We start from the raw sequence: 22,497 nt of genomic DNA, 5'->3' as shown, positions 1-22,497 counted from the left end.
GGACGGTGGGGTTTGGGGAGGGGAGGGACCTTTGCATGTATAATGCCATAGAGTCCACCCTCCAAAGCAGCCATTTTTCTCCAGGGGAAATGATCTTGGTTGTCTGGAGATCAACTGTGATAGCAGGATATCTCCAGGTGCCATCTGGAGGTTGGCAACCCTATTGCTATCCCTGGCCCAGTGACACCAGGGTTACCATAGGCAAAGGTTTTATCTCTTTAACTACAGCATAGTCTCAGAAATAATTTCTTCCTGTCACAGAGCTATTAATGGCACATAGCCTCTGACCACACAAAAAGTTATGGCAACTTTCCGTCCCCCTTCGTCTAGAGACATGAAGGCCTTGGGGTGAAAAGGTAAGGCCCTGGGAAAGGTTAAAGGGGGGGGGGTAACCAGCTAGCGCCTGGAGGTTGGGAACCCTAGTCCGTTGGTATCAAGAAGCCAAATGATTTGTTTTTTTTTATAATAATTGGTTTGAATCAATGTCATATAGGGTGGCCGAGATGGAATCTTCATCCAAGGGTGCATGAGGGCTCTTGGCTGCCCTGATCCTGTTGAATATTTTGCGGGACGTATGATTACAAATTCTCTTCCAGTCTCCTGTAGGGTAAGAAAGGCCAGAGATCAGCATAGTGAGAGTTTACAATATTATCATCATCTCCTGGAAGTAAGGAAGAATGAAGAAGAACTATTCACGCCCTTCTCTTTATCTATGACCATAGCCTCTTCTCATCCCACCAAGGGACTCTTGGGGGAAGCGCTGGGAGCAGATGCCCTGTTCCTGCCCAAGCATCCCTGGTGTGTACTCCTGCTTTCATGCTCCAGAAGACACAAACATCAAACATCAGGGGTAAACAGCAAAGGCTGAGAATGAAAGGAGGAATGTTTTAAAACAACAACAAAGAACCAGCCATCTCAGAGTGAGCTCTTTTAAAAATTTTGTATTTATTATTGCACTCAAAAAAGAAGAAGAAGAAACAGACTGCAAACCCATAGGAACAACAAGGTATTTTACATAGAAAACGGTGGGAATGTGTGCATGAGTGTGCACGCACACACACAGACTATTTCACAGAAAAGACATTAAACTACCCAGAAGGAGAACTAGCAGCAGAAATGAGGAGTGTGGTGCATCCACTATTCTCTTGCATTTTGGGATGCCCCACTTGAAACTGGCAGTGCCGTCCAAGTATGCAGCCAAGGGCTCATCTTCTGCCGGGAAACAGAGTCCATATTTTAAAGCAGCTGTGCTTATTTCCTTCCAAGCCCCTCGGTGTGTAGGATTACCAACTCCAGACCCAAAGCAGGCTTCTGTGCCTTTAACAGCTGCGACGCAGCACACGGTTTAACCCGGGCAGTGGGACTCCCCATCATAGTGTGGCAGGAGAAGTTACACTTGTCAAACACCTCTGTGTTTAATCCGCACGACGTCTTCCAGTAGATAAAATGCCGCTCAGAAAGAGACAACAGCTTATGCGATATTATGATGCCAAAGAATCTGTGGGATGCCTCGCCGGTTTCCTTCTGTTTACATCTTCCCCAGGAATGATATGCGTGGAGAGACTCTCAAAGCTGCAACCCGCTGGCATTGCATAAGTCACAGTGTTTACTGGGATGGATAGAACTTGTAGACAGTGGCTGCTTAGCAGTAGCTAGATGCACTGCTGGGTGGATGGACTCAAATGAAGGTGATTTTGTATGCTAGTATTAATTCAAGGTTCCCAACCATCTAGAAAGTAGCCCTCATCAATAATTGCAAAGTCACTTGAGAGGAAAAAAAGTCTTCTAAAAAAGAGACCCCATCGTCTCTTTGCCCTCCGCCCTCCCAGAGTACTTTCTCTATAGCCAAGGATCAGCTTGGGCATGTCTGCTGGGGTAGATGGCAAGAAGTTTCCTGGATGGAAATAACTACATCTTGATGGTGGTGCTCCTGGTGGTGTCGCATCTCATGAATCTCACCCATCTCATTGATGTTATTGCTAATGCAGTTCACGTCAGTCTTGTTACTGTCATTGTCAGGGTTGGGGCCAAACATCCAGTCTGCAAGCATAACAAAACAGAGAGGTGTGCATTATACCAACATGGGGAAAGGAGCAAAGATTCCCTGATTGTTTGGCCTCTGGAGCATGATCATTTAGGGCTTGTTCAAGGCCTGCTGTTCTGTCTAGCAATCAAGCTAGAAGAAGTACTCAAGTCCTGAACCAGAGAATCTGTTTTGCACGCAGCAGTAAGTTTATACACATTTCCCTTTCTGAAACATCTCACAGCAAAAAGGGACCACTAACTATATTCACAAAGACTGTTATATACGTGCACATTTATTACCTTTGTATCTTGCTTTTCCTCTGAGGAACCTAAGGTAGTGTGAAATGATTTACATAGAAGGAGAGTACTGCAGCTTAAAGACCAACAAAAATTCTGGCAGGCTATGAGCTTTTGTGACTCACAGCTCACTTCTTCAGTTACTGATCAAGGTTAACGGTTCAGCAGGGATTTGGGCCCCAGCCTCTGTAGCCCAAGTCTGACACACTCTAGTACGTAATTAAGTATATGCACAGAAATGTCATTTGGTTAGAGTTGCCAGCTCCAGGTTGGGAAATACCGGGAGATTTTTGGCGCGGAGCGTGAGGAGGGCAGGGTTTGGGGAGGGCAGGGACTTCAATGCCATAAAGTCCAATTGCCAAAGCGGCCATTTTCTCCAAGTTAACTGATCACTATCAGCTGGAGATCAGTTGTAATAGCAGGCGATCTCCAGCTAGTACCTGGAGGTTGGCAACCCTACATTTGGTTGATTTTATAGGTTAAATTTTAATTAATTTCCTTTATTATAGTTTTAAATTGGGCAAAGGGAAGCTGTGAAGAGCTATATGTGTGTGAGAGACTATGGCTGCAGTCCTTACTATCCTGGGAGTAAACCTCGTTGAAGAAAATGGGACTTATTTCTGAGAACGTGAGGAATTGTGGGAGGAGGGAACAATTTGGAAATCTCAACCTCCCCCCAACAGAATTCTGTAAATTATCAGGGTTATGGCCAGTTTCAAAGTATTTTGTGACCCAGGCAAGGTACAATCCCTCCTTCCCCATTAATTACCAAACAACATAACATGGGTTCATGGAAATTAGCCTACAGTTTCCGGAGAAATATTTAAATGTCATTAACATTACATTTATTAATATTAATGTATTCTGTGGTGCTTTGGACATTTGTTGGAAAAGTGGAACATTAGTGACTTATGTAGATAAACATATAAATAAATAAAAATAAAACTTAGGTCAAGGCTAGAAATCAGTGGCCTTTTTTGCATGGTAATTAGCAGCGTGTTCCAGGCTAAATTGCCCTGCATATTTTTTTGAATTTTTCTCGCTGAACCGTCATTCTGGAAGTGACTGCAAAGCCGGCGCATACCTGCTTTGCATTACTTAAGAGCCCCTATAACGCGATATTTTGTGTTTGCTCTTCTGCAGCCGAGAAGAATCCCCTGAAGGAACCATGCAAAATAATAGCGGTGCGTAAGCTGTGCACATGCTAATGGTCATGCAAACAGGAACGAAGGAGCAGACAAGTGGGGGGTGGAATTTCTCCTTTTGTGCAGGAACCGTGAATAGGCATTTTTAAAGTCGCATTTTAAAAAAGAGCTGTGAGTGAGCATCAAAATTGACCATGCAAAAATGGCAATTATATCTTAAGCAGTGTACTTCAAACTGACAATTGGAATATTTTCAGGGATGCAGTACAGAGATTTTATATTATACAATAAATGCAATTAACTTTAATTTTAAAATAGTGGTTAACTAAGGTAACAATCTACAACTCATGGAAATCTTGTGGCGCAAACCAGAAAGTCTGTATATTGAAGTGAAACAAGAGCATACATGACCAGCTATATAAGTTAGAACCACCTTACCCAGCAAAAGCATTTAAATCAGTGATGTCAAACATACAGCCCACAGGCCAGATCCGGTCCCTTGAGAGCTTTTATCTGGCCTGCAAGCCAGCCAAGGCAACCACCTAGCCCCCAGTCCCAATCTGGGCTGGTGAGCTCGCTGGGGGCTCACCAACCGAGGCAGCCACCCCACTACTCTCGATCTGGACTGGGGAGCCCCCTGTGGGCTCACCAGCCAAGGTAGCCACCCCATCTCCACTCTCGATCTGGACTGGCGAGGCATGGCCCGGCACGACCAACTGACATTTATGTTATATCTGACCCTCATAACAAACGAGTTTGACACCCATGGTGTAAATGTTAAGGCATGAAAGGTTGTGCGGAGGTGTATCCCCTTCTCTCCTACACTGACAAACACTTCCCCCTTTTCTCCTCTCCCCTACACTTCTCTCCCATTTCCCCTCTAATCCCCACCTACAAAATTAGACATGAAGGGGGAGATGTTGACATTCACCCTTATCTCTTTCCCCTTTGCACTCCTTCCTAAATTATACCCCATAAACAAATCAGATGCGAACCCTGTGTGTGTATCCATATATTAATTTTGTTTACAAAGCCTGGCAAAACCAAGGTAGGCAGGGTGGGGGCATGGTGGCCTCACGAGTCTACCTCTTGAAAGTTGGAAAAGGAAAGAAGACACAAGGGACTTTTCTCCCCACCTTCCAAGGGGGAATAATAGGCAGAGCAAGAGAGATTACCCAGCCCTTCTGCTGTTCCAGAGCATGTCCCACAAAGCACTCCTCTCTATTGTGATACCACTCCCAAGTGCCCAGGAAATTGAAAGCAGATAATGAGGGGCTAGAATAATAGCCAATTTTTAATGTTTCTGGTAGTCACTGAATGTCAGAAATTATGGTATTCAGAGATTAGTTTAACTATATAGAAGAATGGGTATTATTCAGGTCAGCTCATGGTTCATTCTTATCTGAACGCCTGTTCATATTACTCATCATTGTCTACCCAGTAATGGTCAACCTGTTCATATAACTAATTTTGTGAGAGGTTTGGTGTCATGTGTACACAGCACCCCATAGGTTAACTTCAGAATTGCTGGTATAGGACTTTAAAGGCTGGTTAAAGGGCTAAATACAGTGATTTATTAGATAATGCCAAGGTATGACCAAATCTACAGTTTTTGTCCTACCCATTAGACTCTCAGGTTCTGTTTCAGCCAAGTGTGTCTATTATACTTGCCTTCCCTTCACAACAAAAAATTTGACAGTAATGAAATCCGTGGTGTAGTTCATGGAATACAGAATACTGACAGTCTGGGCAGAAGATGGAGAAATTATCTTGTATCGGTCACATTGGTAAAGTCTGTTGGGAGCATATTTCAGACCAAGCTACACTGGTAGCTGTAACTGTGATGCACAGAGAATGCTCTTTATGTGTTATGGATGCTACATGCTACTGCCTTTGATTAACTAGGTTGCCTGAAGCCAAGTGTGCACAAACAACACCTCTTATAACAACAGCTGCTTCCACATGGAGATGATTCCTTGTGTAGCTGTCATTGCTGTGGTGCATGCAGAGGCATTTTCAGGAGCAATGGAGCATCCACACAGCAGTTTCCCTATACTTCCCTTGCCTTAGCTTCTCATGGCCACCTTTCCCCCCATCCACTGGAGGGCTTTTAAAAAAAAATTGCTGGATTGCAATAGCGTTATGATGATCTGTTGCTACAATTGACCAGCTCCCAGCTTACATTTTTTAAAAGTAGGGGCAATTCACAGATCCTAAATAATGCACTTTCAATCCACTTTCAATGCACTTTGCAGCTGGATTTTACTGTGTGAAATGGCAAAATCCACTAGCAAATGATTGTTAAAGTGCATTGAAAGTGGATTGAAAGTGCATTATTTAGGATGTGTGAAAGTGCTCTAAGTTTCTAGCAGCCTGTACCTTTCTCCTTATTATTTTGCAATGAAAAAGCCAGATACATCATTTGTAAATAAACAAAAGCAGGAAACTAGGCAATCATGGCAATACAGTGTTATAATGTTATAATTCTTTACTGTGTTGTAATACTATAGTATTATTATCTAGAAATTCTGAATTTTTTAATGGAAGAACCTGAAACAAGCTATCTGGTGGTGGTGAGTGTTGGGAAATGGCACCCATGTGGGAGAGCATGCAAATATGCACATGTTCCCATCCACACAGCATCCAAAGACTGTGATCTTTCTGAAAAGATTATGCCAAGCCAGATTTGGGAAAGATTGCAGTGAAATGAGAAAAAAAAAACATAGAAAAGGACAAACAGAAGATGTCATGTTGATGCTCCTGAAAAGAACGCTGCTGTAAGATAGCCAAGGAAACAGCCCACTGGTAGCATAGCGTTCATTATTCTGCATTTGGAGGAATTATTACCCCCTCATTTATTGAGGAAAACAATCCTTATGTTCCCAATGAATGGAAACAACATTAGTAGTAAGGCAGGAGGGGGGAAATGTCTGCTTCGATACAAGCTAGCTATGTGTGTGTTAAGATAGTAGGGGAAAAGTCATGGAAAGTCATGGTGAACGATAACGGGAACTGGATGGAACCACTGAGCTCTTAGGCTCCAGACTATGTAAAACAACCAGATAAGCACAGAATGTTGACGTGCCCCGTCAGAGCATGGATTTGGGATAAATGTCTCTTCCCCAGTACAATCGAGGCTCAGTGATTTTTGCTTGTTAAAGTAAGCTGAGCAGCAGCTGTGAATAAAACTGTTTTTCTTGACAATGGTCTCGGGTCTCGCTCTCCCCCACGAACCCCAGTTTTCTGCTACAGTAGCATTCCACTATCCTAGTGGTACGATACTTGGTTACAATACAGAAGAGTCTTCTGGGCTGACGTAGCCTCTCTCTTTCTCACTTTTCTAGTGGGCTTTAGAACTGCTGCAATCTCATAGTGCGAGACTACACTAGAATCTCTTCCCTAATTAAATATCCTCAGGGATGGTGGATCCCCAGGTCCCTCAGCACCTTCCATCGCTTGGCATTTATTCAGCCTGCAAGCCCTGAGACATCTCTCCACTTTGCAAGGAAGGAAAAAAAAAAGCTACTCTTCAACCTCAGAAGAACTGACTGTAGCATGCAAAGTAAATTGAACTGTTAATTCCTCAGGGAGGTATAAACCAAATTAAGCCTGTCAAAAGAGACTTGCTGCCACTCCAAGTATTCTTTGCCAGAAAGTGGCCTAATGTTTTAGCAGTGCTGGAAAGCAACAGCTGTTCTTCTTTGTAGTCACAGAGTGACAAAGCGTTCCGCAAAGCGAGCGTGTGGCCAGTTCGGCCACAAGCAAACATAATTCATTCTGTAAACAGAGTCATGGGCATGTGCTTTAAATTTAACATGCTAGGTGTCTGTCAGACAGGCAAAATTAGGGAACCATCTGGATTTCCAGCATCCCAGGGCACTTGCCTCAGTTAAGCAAGTTTAAAGGGTCTGTGCCTTCACTTTGAGAGGAAGCTGACAAAAACAGTTTCCCAGATATCCTCTGAATTTCGGGGGCAAAACTAAAAGACTTCTGTTCTCCATCAGTTGCCCAGATCACAGACCTGTTTGCAAAGGAAAGGTTTTGTTTTGTTGTATGGTTTGGTCTTGTTGTATGGTCTTACAGCACATTCCTGAGATGTGCTGGCAGCTGGGACCAAAGGATTTTGGAGGCTGGCAAAGGCCTGTGCCGGGCGCAAATGCCCACAGCACTGGCGTCTGGGTGGCACACACCAGCATTTGTGGCCCTAACGCCGGTGTGCAGGGCCGGACACCGGCAAAGGCTGCCGCAGCATCCTAGGAGGCATTCCCGGGGCATCCCGGTGCCAGCCAGGGGGTGGGGCTGCCATTACGGCTTGGGAACACCCCCTTTTGGGGGGCCGAGATATGCCACCTTTTGGGTGGCATATCTCCCGTGCAACCCTATGAGGGTTGCACAGATTTTTCATAGAATCACAGAGTTGGAAGGGACCACCAAGGTCATCTAGTCCAACCCCTTGCACAATGCAGGAAATTCAAAACTACCTCCCCCCCACAGCCCCAGTGACCCCCTACTCCATGCCCAGAAGATGGCCAAGATGCCCTCCCTCTCATGATCTGCCTAAGGTCAGAGAATCAGCATTGCTGACAGATGACCATCTAACCTCTTCTTAAAAAACTCCAGGGAAGGAGATCTTATTATAAACATAGTAGGAAAAGGTGTGTTTTGAATTTGCATGGGACAACAACAACAACAAAACCTGGATTGAGCTTACTGGCAGTATGAGGATCATAGAATCATAGCATCATAGAGTTGGAAGGGTCCATACAGGCCATCTAGTCCAACCCCCTGTTTAATCTAGGATAAGCGTAGAGCACCCCTGACATATGCTTGTCCAGCATCTGCTTAAAAACTGCCAGTGAGGTAGGGCTGGCAGGGAGTCCCTGGAAGGGGGGTGGGGGTGTTTAAACTGCTCCATGCTGCCTGCCCAGGCAGCTCGGAGCAGTTTAAAGACCCCCTCCTTCCTGGGACTCCCCGCTTGTCAGCTGGGTAGTCCAGCCGCCCAGCTGACAAGCAGAGAGTCCCGGGAAGGGGGGGTCTTTAAACTGCTTCGCGCTGCCAGCCCAGGCAGAGAGGAGCAGTTTAAACACCCCCACCCCCTTCCAGGGACTCCCCGCTTGTCAGCTGGGTAGTCCCACCGCCCAGCTGACAAGCGGGGAGTCCCGAGAAGGGGGGTGGGGGTGTTTAAACTGCTCTGCGCTGCCAGCCACGGCAGCGCGGAACAGTTCAAAGAGCCACCCACCCGCTTTCCTGGGAGCCCCAGGAAAGGGGGGGTTATTCGGCTGAATTTTGTTCCCGAACTCAAAACTCGTGCCGAATTCCATGGAACCGAAGCGGGGGAGTTTGGACTTGGGCATTTCCCGAATCAAAACAAGCCGGATTTTGCCGGATCCGAATTTTTCCGAATTTTTTTTTCCAACAGCCCTACAGTGAGGGGGAGCGCACCACCTCCCTAGGAAGCTGATTCCACTGTCATACAACTCTTACTGTAAAACATTTTTTCCTAATACCCAGCCAATACCTTTCTGCCTGCAATTTAAACCCATTATTGCGAGTCCTATCCTCTGCTGCCAACAGGAACAGCTCCCTGCCCTCCTCTAAGTGACAGTCCTCTGAATACTTAAAGAGAGCAATTGTGTCCCTGCTCAGCCTCCTCTTCTCCAGACTAAACATTTCCAACTCCCTCAGCCTTTCCTCATATGGATTGTCTCCAGGCCCCTGTTCAGGGGAGCAAGTGTGAACAAAAGAGTGAGGGGAGAAAAATAAGCCCCCCACCTCAATTATTTTACCTGTCTCGTCCAGCGCCTGGAGCTCGGCCCCCAGGCCCCTTTTGAGTAGTGACAACAGAACTCTTAATGTCCAAAATATTACATCTTTATTATTTCTTCACATAAATGCATAAGGATTAATCTCTCAACTCACACATCGCTGAACAGGAAGTAGATGCAGAACATATCTAGAGTCTGTGAAAAAACAGATGAATTGGGAGCCTCCTTCCTCTTCTGACTCAGTCTTGGTAGAACAAAGGATTTCAATTTACCCGGGCCAGAAGGAATTGTGGGAAGAAGAAGCTCTGATAGCCAATTAGCGTGCAGTTCAGACACATCTGACCTAGTGTTGGTCTGGACTACATTTCCCATGATTCTAAGTCTTAAAGGGCTAACTACTACAAACATTTTCTATGTAACATTTCGCGTTCTGCTGGGGCAGCACACTCCCCGCCTGGAATTCTTATGAATTCCACTAACTGCATGCATACTATGGTTAATATAACAAGTCTAACTGGGATTATACAATACTACACACAACTAGGTTGCATATCCAAATAACATGCACACGGTCTAACAGGATTCACCGGAATTATTCTTTGGCGCACAAAAGCACCACTTCAGTGATTGGTCTGGGAAGAGTCTTGGCGCCATCTGGCTTGATGACGCGTACTTCGACCTTGCGAACTCGCCCATCTGCGCTTGGTATGGCCTTCTCTACAAGTCCCATAGGCCATGCATTCCGAGGAGCTTCCTTGTCTTTCAACAGGACCACATCTCCCTCGTGTAGATCAGGTGTAGAGGTTTTCCACTTGTGGCGGCCTTGCAGAAGTGGGAGGTATTCTTGTCGCCATCGCTTCCAGAAGGTGTCAGCTAGCACCTGAACCTGTCGCCATTGCTGCTTGTGCAAGTCTTTAGCGACAAAGTCCCCTGGGGGTGCTGGCCAGTCTCCAGTCTTCTGCGTCAGCAAGGTGGCTGGTGTCAGTACCGTTGGGTGGTCAGGATCTGAGGAAACCGGAACCAAGGGTCTGGCGTTGATGATGGCAGCAACCTCTGCCAGAAGAGTAGTTAGGACTTCGTGGGAGAGTGACTGAGTTCCCATCAGCATGGAATCTAGGATGCGACGTGCTACTCCTATCATGCGTTCCCATACACCTCCCATGTGGGATGCATGGGGTGGGTTGAATGTCCATGTACAGTCCTGGGAGATCAAGTAGGAGCTGAGGGCTGGATCAAAGTCTGCAGTCCCTCGTATCCCCAGCTCTCTGCAGGCTCCCACGAAGTTTGTGCCACGGTCGGAACGGAGCATCTTGATAGGTCCGCGCACAGCGAAGAATTGTCTGAGGGCATTAATGAAGCTGGAACCATCCAAGGACTCGACCACTTCAATATGGACAGCTCGTATGCTCAGGCACGTGAAAAGCACTGCCCATCGCTTGTTACAAGCTTGTCCTCCTCTCGTCCTGTGTGCAACTATGTTCCAGGGTCCGAAGATGTCAAGCCCTACGTTGGTGAAGGGAGGGTCCATGCTGAGTCGATCCGCTGGCAAGTCTGCCATCAGCTGGTGCTGATGCTTCCCTCTGAGTTTGCGACACTTTACGCACTGGCTAATGATGGCTGCTATGCATCGTTTCGCGCCCACAATCCATAGTCCAGCCGCTCTGACGGCGCCTTCTGTGAAATGCCGTCCCTGGTGGTGGACTGATTCATGATAATACTTCACCAAAAGGATGGTGATATGCTGCCGTGCTGGAAGGACGATGGGGTTCTTTACTGTTGAAGCTAGGTCCGCTCTGTTCAAACGCCCACCCACTTTCAACAGCTGGTCGAGGTAAACATTTAACTTAACGAGGGTGCTGGTCTTCGGGATTGCTCTCCTGCTCTCAAGGCACCTGATTTCCTCTGAGTAGGCCTGATGCTGTATGCTTGACAGAATCAGCCATTCTGCGTGGTGTCGTTCGTCTGGTGACACTGTCTCAGAGTTTCTGTGGCAGACAAAGTGGATCAGGCGGGCTACTCCCCGAACGAGCGCTGCCCAGGTGGAGTAGCGGTGGAAACGTTGTGTCCCTAACTGGAGTCCTGTCCTCGCTTCAGTCCGCATGCAGGAAACTTCGGGCCTCACGTCAGTATCCTGATCTGGGGCTAAGAGGTCATACCTCGTCTCGGGCCGGTCGGGCTGCCTGGGTGTTCGAAAGGGGAGTGGTGCGACCCAACTTCCTTCCTTATTCTTTTCGAGGTCTGACTCCATCAGCTTCAGGAACTGTTTGTCTTCAATGGGCAAGGCTGGCTCATTGTCGCCCTTGGTCACCTGGAATACTGTGGAGCCTAAGGTATAGAGACTTTTCTCAGTGATTGTGAAATGATCCGGGCATGGCTTCCCATGAGGAGCACGGCCATTGTCCAGGATGTTCGTGGCAAAGATGCTGACGGTGGCTGGGGTTTGGAGGCGGTCCACACACACGTTCCCCATGATAACCCATCCCAGTTCCAACTTCTGAGCATGCGGAGAGCCGGGAGGACCTCTGACTTGTTCGTGGCATAAGAACATGTCAGAACAATCCATTCCCAGCAACAGCAGGATTTGCGCTTCGGGGTCCAGGTCAGGTATGTGGTCAGCAATAGGCCGCAGATGAGGGTGGCAGAGTGCGACATCTGGTGTGGGAATCTGTCCGCGGTCATTTGGTAGCGCATCACATTCTAATAGCGTTGGGAGATGGAACTGAGCACCACTTTCCAGTGCTTCAATCTGGAATCCACTGGCTGTCCTCCCCGCCGTGAGCTGGACACCAGCACACGTTTTGAGGGTGTACTGTATCTCGTCACCATCCAGGTGGAAGAGCTGGAAGAATGCAGGACTGGCTAGCGAATGATTACTTTGCCCATCGAGCACCACATACATCTTCACAGCCTCGTCAGGGCGTTCCGTGGGAAAAACTCTAGCAAGGCACACTTGATGACAGGTTCTCTGCTTCGTTGGAGCACCACAGATACGAGTACACTGGGTGCTAACAGCATTGTCCTGAGTAGGGGCAGTAGTCACTGGCGTCGCCATTGCAGGGAGACCCGTTGCAGGCTCCAGTGATGCCTGTGTGGTGGTGCCCATCATAGGGTGTTGTGACAAGATGAGGTCAGCATGAAGAGCTGTGGGATGCTTGTTGCTGCCACAGGCCGAACACAGAATGCTGATTGGACAGTCCCTAGCCAAGTGGTCCTTAGACTCGCAGCACTTGTAACACAATCTGTATTCCTTCACCAGAGCCTTCCGCTCGTCCAGCCCTTTCTGCCCGAACTCTCTGCACTTATTGAGCGAATGTGGCTTCTTGTGCAGTGGGCAGAAAGCTCCCACAGGCCTCTCCGTCTTAGGTCGCAGCGTGGCAGCTGAGACTTCCGTCTTCTGCACAGAGATAGTGGCCTTGACTTTCGTGTCTCTGGACGCCAACTTCTCTTCATGAGCTTCGCCGTAGAGTTTATCCAAACCAGTGTGAGGGTCAGTCCTGTCTCTCGCTGTCCTCCTAATGAAGTCAACGAGAAATGAAAAGGGGGGGTAGGTATTATTGTTGTTCACCTTGAAGGTAGCCACTTCTGTGCCCCACTTCTCTCGCAGCAAGAGAGGCAGCTTGTCAATAATCCTGTCCTGTCCGCTGAATTGATCCAAACACACGAGACCGGACAGCTGTGGATTCTTCTTGGCCGCCTCCACCTCCAGCAGGACATCCAGTAGGTCCCATAGTTTGGGAGTGTCTTTCAAAGTCAGTTTAGGGAAGTCCTTCAGTTTCCGCATGAAAACGTTTTCGATGTCTGTAGGTCTGCCATAGCGTTCGTCAAGCCTTTGCCACACTGTCCTGAGTGCCATTTCAGGGTTCTCGACGTGCGCTGCATAGAGTCGCTTGGCTGCATCCGAAGAAGCTGGCCCCAGCCATGCGATCAAGAGCGTTAACTCCTCATCTGCTCGCAATCCCATCTCCCCTGTGACCCTCTGGTAGATGACCTTCCACAAGAAGTAGTCCTCCACGCGATCTGTGAACTTCTGCACACCCTGCTCGGACAAATTCTTCCTGAGATTGCGTGATCCCAGGTAGCTGCCACTGTACTGGGCGAGGCGGGTAGGGTCTGGGAGTGGAACGGCATGAATGAGCTGTGTGGGATACTGAGCAGTGAGCCAAGTCGCAGGAAAGGCAGGTGACTGGAGTGGCTGAGCTGCAGGAGCAGCGGATGACTGGGGTGCGGGAGCGGTGAGTTGGCTGATGTCCACTGGTACGCTGATGAGAGCATTCTGTTCCTGTACGAAGGACAGCACGCGGTGCTGTGTATCCTCTTCTTCTAGCTCCTCAGGCCGGAAACCCAGATCCAGCCGCGCTGCCAAATCGAAGGTCCGAGCCCGGGCCTCCAATTCTGCGGCCTCACCTTCCCGAGCTAACGTCCGTAGTCTCGCTTCTCGTTCCTCTTGTACCGCTCGTTGTCTGGCTTCGCAAGCTTCTTGCTCCTCACGGAGTTGGGTCTGCCGAACCTCTTGCTCTGCTCGTTGTTTGGCTTGCTGAACCTCATACTCCGCTTGTTGCAATGCCGCTTCCCTTCTCACGCCTTCTTCCTTCCTGGCAAACTCTGCTCGTTTGGCGGCTGCTGCCGCGTCAGCTTTGGCTTCCAGCGCTATGCATGCCAGGCTAGCGTCTGATCCTGACCTATAGGAGCTCCCAGAAACGTGAGAACGGGCCTTAGAGGTGGCAGGTCTTGACCTGTGGGAGCCCTTAGCAGCATGGGAAGAAACCTTCGAGGCGACAGAGGCCCCGGACTTGCGGGTACCTCCAGAAACGTGGGAGAGGGCCTTGGAAGACTGCCGTTTTGAAGAAACAAGGGAGTGGGCTGTCGAAGGCATGTCTTTCACTGATGCCAGGTGTGATGGTGGAGAGGAGAGCTGTGTGGTCGAGTTCCCCTTTTCTGCTGCCTTAATGCGGACGTCTAGGTCTTGTGCAGCGCCTTCGAGGAATCTCTCTCGGGTCTCCCGTTGATCCTTGAACTGTGGTGCCTCCTCTGAGCCCAGTTGGGCCAGGATTATCGAAATTCGATCCTCGTTCCCCCACCACTGTGAGTACAGCTGTACACGACGGGCCTGAAGGCCGCGCAGTTCCTCTACGCTGCAGCTAGTAGTGTCTTTCTGTAGTTCTCGTTGCGCCTTCTGCCATGCGCGTTCCGCCTTATCGCGAAGCTCATCCTTTTGGCTCAACAGATAGTCTCTCATCTTGGCTGAGAGCATTGGCATCCGATGCACTGAGGTCGTTCCGTGCATTTGATTTGTTGCTGCTGCAGAGGTGGACTGGTTGCTGTCTGCTCCATCTGGACCCACGATCAGGCTTTCGTCTCCTGGTTGGAGGTTGTCAGCTCCCACGGCTGCAACGTTGGTGGACATCCTGTCCTCCAGGTGGTGCTGTCCTCTCTGGGGGCGCAGTACCGTTGCCGTCCACCAGGTGGCGCTGTTCTGGTCTGCTTGGGTGAGTCGGTTGCCGGGCCTCAGTTGTTCTGGGCTGGCACTAGGTGGTGATGATCCTAAACTTTCCTTCTATGCTGATGTTGGGATCCTGATTCCCCACTCCCTGGTTGTCTTTTGGCCTCTTATACTCCAACTTACAACAGGGAGCTTTTCCTGATTTGCAAAGGGTTAGCCGTCTGGTGCTTGGACCTCGTTAGCTGTCTGAGCTGTATGGGGCTCCAGTGACCGTGGCGTGCTTTGCTTTCAGGGAACCAGAGACTTCCTGCCTTAATGTCCTTGTGGGCTAGGTTAAAGGCCAGGAGTTACTTAGAGGAGAAGTGAGCTGAATGCTGTAGACATTGCAAAACAGGAGCATGCAGACTAAAACCTTTTAAACTGTTCAAACTGCAGGGAGATCTGTGTTTCCCACCCTTTCTTCAGCTAGTTGGAGAGGGTAAGCTGGAGACATATACAAATGCAAATAGGCAATCTCCTTGCAATTCACATGCAGACTAGACCAGCTTCAAGCACAGGAAAAATGTCCTTTTAAAATCCAAGCCGTTTGCATGGGCTGAAACAGTTTGCAGAGCAGGCATGCAAGTTTATAAAGTTTGTTGATACAGTCTGTCTGTATAAATCCAAAATATCCGTAGGCTCTTAATAGTCACTGTTTTTTCACTGTCTCGTCCAGCGCCTGGAGCTCGGCCCCCAGGCCCCTTTTGAGTAGTGACAACAGAACTCTTAATGTCCAAAATATTACATCTTTATTATTTCTTCACATAAATGCATAAGGATTAATCTCTCAACTCACACATCGCTGAACAGGAAGTAGATGCAGAACATATCTAGAGTCTGTGAAAAAACAGATGAATTGGGAGCCTCCTTCCTCTTCTGACTCAGTCTTGGTAGAACAAAGGATTTCAATTTACCCGGGCCAGAAGGAATTGTGGGAAGAAGAAGCTCTGATAGCCAATTAGCGTGCAGTTCAGACACATCTGACCTAGTGTTGGTCTGGACTACATTTCCCATGATTCTAAGTCTTAAAGGGCTAACTACTACAAACATTTTCTATGTAACATTTCGCGTTCTGCTGGGGCAGCACATTACCACTTACCTCTTTCTTCATATAAGTAGCCAAAGAGTTAGACTAAGTTCTGCTTCGAATCTCTACTGTGCCATGAGAGCTTGCTGAGTGACCTTGTACCTTTCAGTCAAACCTACCTCACAAAGTGGTTGTAGTGATTGGGGAATGATATTGTCAGCTGCTTTATCACCCATTGAGAAGAACAGCGGGGTATGTATGTAAATGCTGCCAAGTTGCAACTGACTTAGGGTTACCCAAGCAAGGGGCTTTCAAGGCAAGTGAGAAGCAGAATTAGTCTACCATTGCTTTCTTGGTGGTCTCCCATCCAAGTACCCATCCTGCTTCGTTTCTGAGATCAGATTGGACTACACCATGCCACCTTCCCTCCCAAAAGGGAAGGATAAGTATCTCAATAAATAAGTGAATATGCACCATACATTTCCGTGTAATAAGAGGAACTCTGAATCCGCAAGATCACAGAGATAATGCTTTGCTACCATTCCACAAAATGTGAGTACAGGATTTTACATAGAGCTATATACATGAGTCCCACTGAAAATATTTTGTACTCGGATGTGACCAATAAGTTTAGGGTCAGGGTGCTTTAAAGCTGGGCATGATAAACACAAATCAAGAAGCAAACCAGAATGCTTGTAAACAGCTAGAACTGGAGACAGCTCAGTCTTCAGAGATAGATTTTTCAAATTTGCAATATGGCTTTTTGGCATTCCATGAGCTACCACTGCCGTGGTTCATTAATTCCCAGGCAGCTGGCTACTACCAGGGAAGCATCATCAACTCAGATGCTAATATTCCCAGGGAAAGTACACACATGAAAACAGTTGTGGCAAAGGAAGCAGATTTCTAAGGAAGTGATGAAGGTGCCATCATTCCAGAGGCACCTGATTCAGGAACAAGAGCCACTGGTGGTACAGTTGAAGGAGAGCCACAGAAGTGGCAAAGGGTTTACTGGAGGGTTTACTGTGAAACTGAAATTCAAATGGGGAAACTTAAAGGTTACTCAATGATCTAATCCACTTTCTAAAGATACTGTTGTAAAAAATGATGCATTAATTCTGTTTTTTAGTTTTAAATAACTTCTTTATTACTACGTATAAAGTTTAATAATCAAAATTCTTAATTGATATATTGGGTTTAAAATAATGAAATAAGCATCTCTGGTTTGAATACATTGTAATTATAGTGGAACTGATATTGAACGAAGAAAGTATATTTAAATATACAAAACAATATTAGGATTAGAATTTTTAATACAAAAGAGCAAATAGATTTATAAAAGATGGAGGGAGATGAAAGGGAAGTTTTTACTCTTTATTTAGTAACAAGGATGTATTTTCAACAATACTGTTTTTTCTTTCTTTATTGATAAACTATAAATTGTTGAAATGTTTGATTATAATATTGTGGAAAATAATAAAAATTGTTGTTGTTTTTAAAAAAGAGCCACTGGTGGTACTGTTGAAGGAGAGCCACAGAAGCGGCAAAGTAACTCATTAGCTTGTGAGATCCTGCTACCCCCCTCCAACTTCCAGGCAATATGATCGAGAGCATTCTGATCTCTGTTGGCTGCCCAGGGGGTAGATATAAGAGAAATTCAAAAGTAAGAGACCTAATTTTTTTTAATGAGAAAATGGTATCCTGCTCAGTTCTTGATCAGTTAATCTGTTTGTTATTCTGCTCAGGATAGAATATAACAAGAGGGAAAGGATCAGGATTTTAATTTGTTGAGGGAAACAAAGGTATTTGGGCCATGGGGTTTTGTCCTGTGAAAAGTTCACCTTCAAACAGGGCAAAAGGAATTAATGCTGCAAGGGAAGCATTGACAACTATAGGAAGGGATGAGAAGTAGTCCTAGTCCCATAAGATTAATTCCTTTGGACCTTCTGGGATTTCATGTAAGGTACCCTATTTGTTTCTAGAGGCAGGCTGAAATCTGAAGAATGCCAGACTACTGCAGATGTGTGTGTACAAAACAGCACTATAAAAAGTTATCCTACAAATCTGTCTCAAATGCAGAATATGAACAACACTTTGCCAAGGACAGATCCCAGGAAACAGAGCCTGTCTGAATGGACAATCATAGCTTTTGTATCCCTGCTGCATAGCTTATTAAAAACAGTCACTGCAGTGCCATTATGTCCCCTATTTTTAATGAAGAATCACTGCAAAATACTGAAGCAAGACTAGTCACCCTGTGCCTTTCTAGTTATTCCTGAGTCATAAATGACAGGTGTATCATATTAAGAATGTACAGAAAATTGTGCTTGTTTTCTATTTGTTTTATTCTTTATATTTGCTATCTTTATTTTCTATTGCATTTTTAATCCATTACTTCCACTGGTTTCAATGAGAGATTATGATCTGGGGAAAACATAAAGGGGGACACTTGAGGACAACAGTGGGGCAAAGTCTAGACCTCTTCTGTGCTCTGGTGATCACAATATCCACAATGGCAATTTATTTGCTTTATTTATAGCCAACCCTTTTGGCTGAGATTTAAGGCAGATTACAGAATATTAAAAAAATAATAATCAGGCAGCATAAAACATCCAATGAACAAAGCAATGGGATCAAGATTACAGAATGAGGAAACAATGCAAATAACAAACATTCTGAGACAAGATCTACCATAACATAAATAATGAAGAAAGTGGATTACAAAAATAGAAGACAATGCAACAAAAACAAGATGATACCTATCATGAACATTGCAGTAGACTAAAATCCTATTCTGTTATAAAAGCGACTTTTCTGTTCTGTTATTCTACTATTCTAATTCCTTTATAAAAATGCCCTCTTGAACATTTCTGTTCTGCACATTCTGAGAATTGATAGAAGTGTGGGTGCATTCCTGACCAGATGAGTCATTCAGAGAGACCTGGAGTTGTTCAGCTACCTCTCTGAGAGACTGTATGATAACCGGCCACATCATTCTTCTCTAGCAATTTTTTTTAAAGTAGTTGGCAGACAATAGACTGTTTTACTGGCCAAGGAAAAGTGCCCTGAGTCAGTGACTGGTTTATGATGGGCACCAGGGACATTAATGTGATCCTTACAAGATTTCAGTAACCAGGATGGAAAAGGATCCAAAATTCAAGTGGTGGTCTTCACAGATCCCAAGGTCTTGTTGGCATCCATCACAGTAACTGGATATGATCTATACACAGACCGGATGGTGTACTGGCCATTTCTAGAATATTACTACAAGCACCCAAACTGGAATGTATTTTAAAGATTCTCTCAGCAAAAGATTTTACACAAGTGTCTCAACTAATTATCAATACTTAAGAGTTTAAAGACTCAGACTTTGGAGCCAGCAAGTGCCAAAATATCTTAAAGCAACTGAGTTGGGTGCAAATTAGTTGACACAATGGTAGCACCAAAGTAGGATTTCTTTGCTGTTGTCCCTAGACTGTCAATGACCTCTGTAGCATACTTTCCTCCAACGCCATTCTAAACATCTCCAAGTGATCTTCAGTTCTCCAGCTCTGTATTAAACCAAGGTGCCAGATTCTGCCTTGAGGGTGGGAGAGGGTCTAGGGGAGAAGACAATGTCAATAGCTTCCAGGACAAACAAGTTTTGCCCTGCTATCTACTCTGTTGTAGCACCTTTTAATTTGCCCCATGGACGTCAGTGAAATCCGTGAGAACTGACCCATGCCATATTTACATCCCACCATGGGGGTGGGGGATGATGAACTTGATAGGGATGGAGCCAGGGAAGGAAAGATGATCAATATATTGTAAATGAGCATTTCCCAGTATGGCTGTAAATGACAAAACAAATTATCCAGCAAAATCTGTCAGTAGGCTGCTGTTGAAGGTTTATTATACACCCATAGGTGGTGCTGCTGAATTATTGCAGTGCACATTTTGATGGTTCTATATTGTGTCTGGTGACCATATGCAACGGTGAACATTGGTTTGACGCTTGAGAAGAAGCTTCAGGAATGGACATCACGCCCAAGAAAACCCCATAAAGTATTCAATCCTAATGGTATTTGCTACAAATGGCAATGCAAGACTCTTTTGAGGCCATGCAATGGGAACAATGAACTAGCAAATGCTGTTAAAATAATTCCAGATCTAATCACATATGATAAGTTGCTACCATTATAAATGTTGTCCCTTTTGATGTCCTTTGGTTTAGTGGAAATGTGTTCAAAGGCGTCCAGCTGGAAATATTCTAACAAGGAATAGTAGACTAGGATTCTGGTTCTACTTTACAGAGAATGATTCATGATTAATAGGATATGCAGGGCATTTGTGTTGTGCTGTTAGAGATGAAATGCTGCAGCTACCTCAAGACAAACCAAAGTAAAATCATATGTCAAGAATGTTTTAATCTATCAAGAATGAAAGATGAAGCCTTGAAGATGATCAGAAAGCTATAAGAGCTTCCATTTAGAGCTCCTCCCAGGGCTTGTTAAACTCTGTTAGGGGGGCATTAGCAACACCCCATCTCCAGCACCAGTAAAGGGCTTTCCTGACACCATAATGAATGGGAATTCGATGTTGTATCTTGAAATTGTAGGCTACAACTAGTGTTGCCAACTTCCTGGAGGAAACAAATGCTCTGTCTCTCTAACAGAGGTTTAATGGGATGCTATTTACTGGGTGATATTATTACCCTATGACCTGGATAGCCCAGACTAGCCAGATCTCATCTGATCTTGGAAGCTAAGTAGGATCAACCCTGGCAAGTATTTGGATGGGAGACCTCCAAGCAATGTCAGGGTCATGATGCAGAGGCAGGCAATGGCAAACCACATCTGAACATCTCTTTGCCTTGAAAACCCTACCAGGTCGCCATGAGTCAGTTGTGACTTGATGGTAAAATATATATTATTACCCTTCATGCTATGAAAAGTTTCAGCTGCCCATTTCCACACATTGAGCTTCAATTAAAGGGACAGCACAATTTCTCCCAGGCCAGCTGGCAACCCTAAAATGCTCTCAGAGGCTGAACAGATATTAACTTTTTTAACGCCAAGGGCTGTTTTTTTCTTAATAGTGCTGCCATTGCAATGCCCTCAAAATTCATAACTATTGCAATACTGGGGGGGGGGGCACTGTGGCAGAGGATGGAAGGTGGTCTGGCCTCTGTCCAAGCAAAAACTTTTCACTTGGTAGGTGTCACACCCCCTCTACATTCACATACATTGCCTACCACCCTCTATACCTCTCTCTCAGGTTCAGGGTTACAAGTAAGTCAGGCTGTCACATGTCATTGCTACCCTTCTCATCTCTTTTAAAATCTCTAGAGATCCATGATCATTTCTCTTCTTAGGTCCTCTTTCTCACTCACAGACACATGAGCAGACAGGGTAGCTGTGCCCCCTTTAGTAAATACTTCACAGAGGTATTGGTAGGGTTGCCAACCTCCAGGTACTATTCGAAGATCTCTTGCTAGTACAACTGATCTCCAGCTGATAGAGATCAGTTCCCCTGGAGCAAATGGCTGCTCTGGCAATCGGAGAGCATTATACTATGGCATTATACCATGCTGAGGTCACTTCCCTTCCCAGACCTTGCCCTTCCAAGGCCCCACCCCCAAATCTCCACGAATTTCTCAACCTGGAGCTGGCAATCCTAAGGGGGAACTGGTCTTTGTATTTGGCAGACCTGTTGTAATTCTAGGAAGTCTCCAGGCCCCACCTGGAGGTTGGCAACCCTAGAAGGAGAAAAGAAAGCCGGAAAAGGGGAGAGGCTATGGGGCTTTCAGGAACAGGAAAGTGGGGGATACCTCCCACAAATCCTTGCAGATTCCCACTTGTTTATATCCTAAAACATACACAGACCAAGATCTTCCTTCACTGGTGTGTGTTGTATGTGCGTGTGTTTCTTTCCCCGTGACACACAGCCCACAGGGTTAAACAAACAAGGAGCTAACTTTTATTAATGGTTTGAACATAGCACTGAAGAAAGTAAGGTAGAGGTTACAAGTTTCTGTTCCCTTGGACTTTTGAACTGTTTCCCTGTTCCAGCATTTAGGATCTTTTGTTCCAAAGTGACTTTTATTTCCTTTTAGCTTTAAGCTGATCTTTGCCTCAGCTTCACTCAGTGAAATGTACTCTTTTCACTCTCACACCCTTGCTGCCACCTCCCAACTCCCTAACAGCCCTCTTAACTGCTGTTTTCCAACTTTCTCTCCCTAACATTCTGTCAGCTCTCACTGGTCACTCTTAGGGAGAGGTGGAACCTACTTTGTCCATCACAGTAGGTAAATGAACAAGCAAGCAAACAAATGCTAGAATTGTGCTGCAGTGAAGGAGGGAGGTGGGAAGAAAAGCACATAGACACAACAGATTGACAAATTGTTCAAAAATGGTGTGGAATTACTGTGAGAAAGAAAATTCCTCACATTTCCCAATTTTATTTGCATTTTGAAAGAAAGTGATAATTTTTCTCTAAAGCAGTGGAGCTGGTGAGTTTTTTCCCCCCAGAAATTAAAACTTATGAAACCATTTTCAAAAGGCCAGGAACACTATAGAAATGGGAAGTTGCCTTGTGTCACCAATGATGGTATTGTTGGCACTATCCAATTAGTGCTCCTGTCAGCTGTACAACTACATTAGCTACTACTCAGTTGCAGTGAAAATGTGAAGATCTCAGCAAAGGTATAAAATCTGGAGAGAACTAAAGCATTAAAAATGTGCTGTCATCTCTGTACAAAGCCTAAAACTTTTTTAATTG

The 22,497-nt window shown here is 45.8% G+C and overlaps 1 protein-coding gene across 1 annotated transcript in view; it reads right to left on the bottom strand.

Annotated features, from left to right (window-relative positions):
• Positions 1 to 1,685: 1,685 nt before the first annotated feature.
• Positions 1,686 to 22,497, bottom strand: part of SMIM44 (small integral membrane protein 44) — a 43,609-nt gene continuing 22,797 nt past the window's right edge. The window contains exon 2 of the mRNA XM_056845290.1: positions 1,686 to 2,040. Coding sequence (XP_056701268.1) covers positions 1,853 to 2,040 — 188 coding nt within the window. The 3' untranslated portion in view covers positions 1,686 to 1,852. The remainder of the gene's footprint in view (positions 2,041 to 22,497) is intronic.

This window comes from Euleptes europaea, chromosome 2 (assembly GCF_029931775.1).
Source record: "Euleptes europaea isolate rEulEur1 chromosome 2, rEulEur1.hap1, whole genome shotgun sequence".
NCBI classification, from domain to species: domain Eukaryota; kingdom Metazoa; phylum Chordata; class Lepidosauria; order Squamata; family Sphaerodactylidae; genus Euleptes; species Euleptes europaea.
The sequence above is the reverse complement of the archived record's forward strand: the minus strand, read 5'-3'. Positions and strand labels throughout refer to the sequence as shown.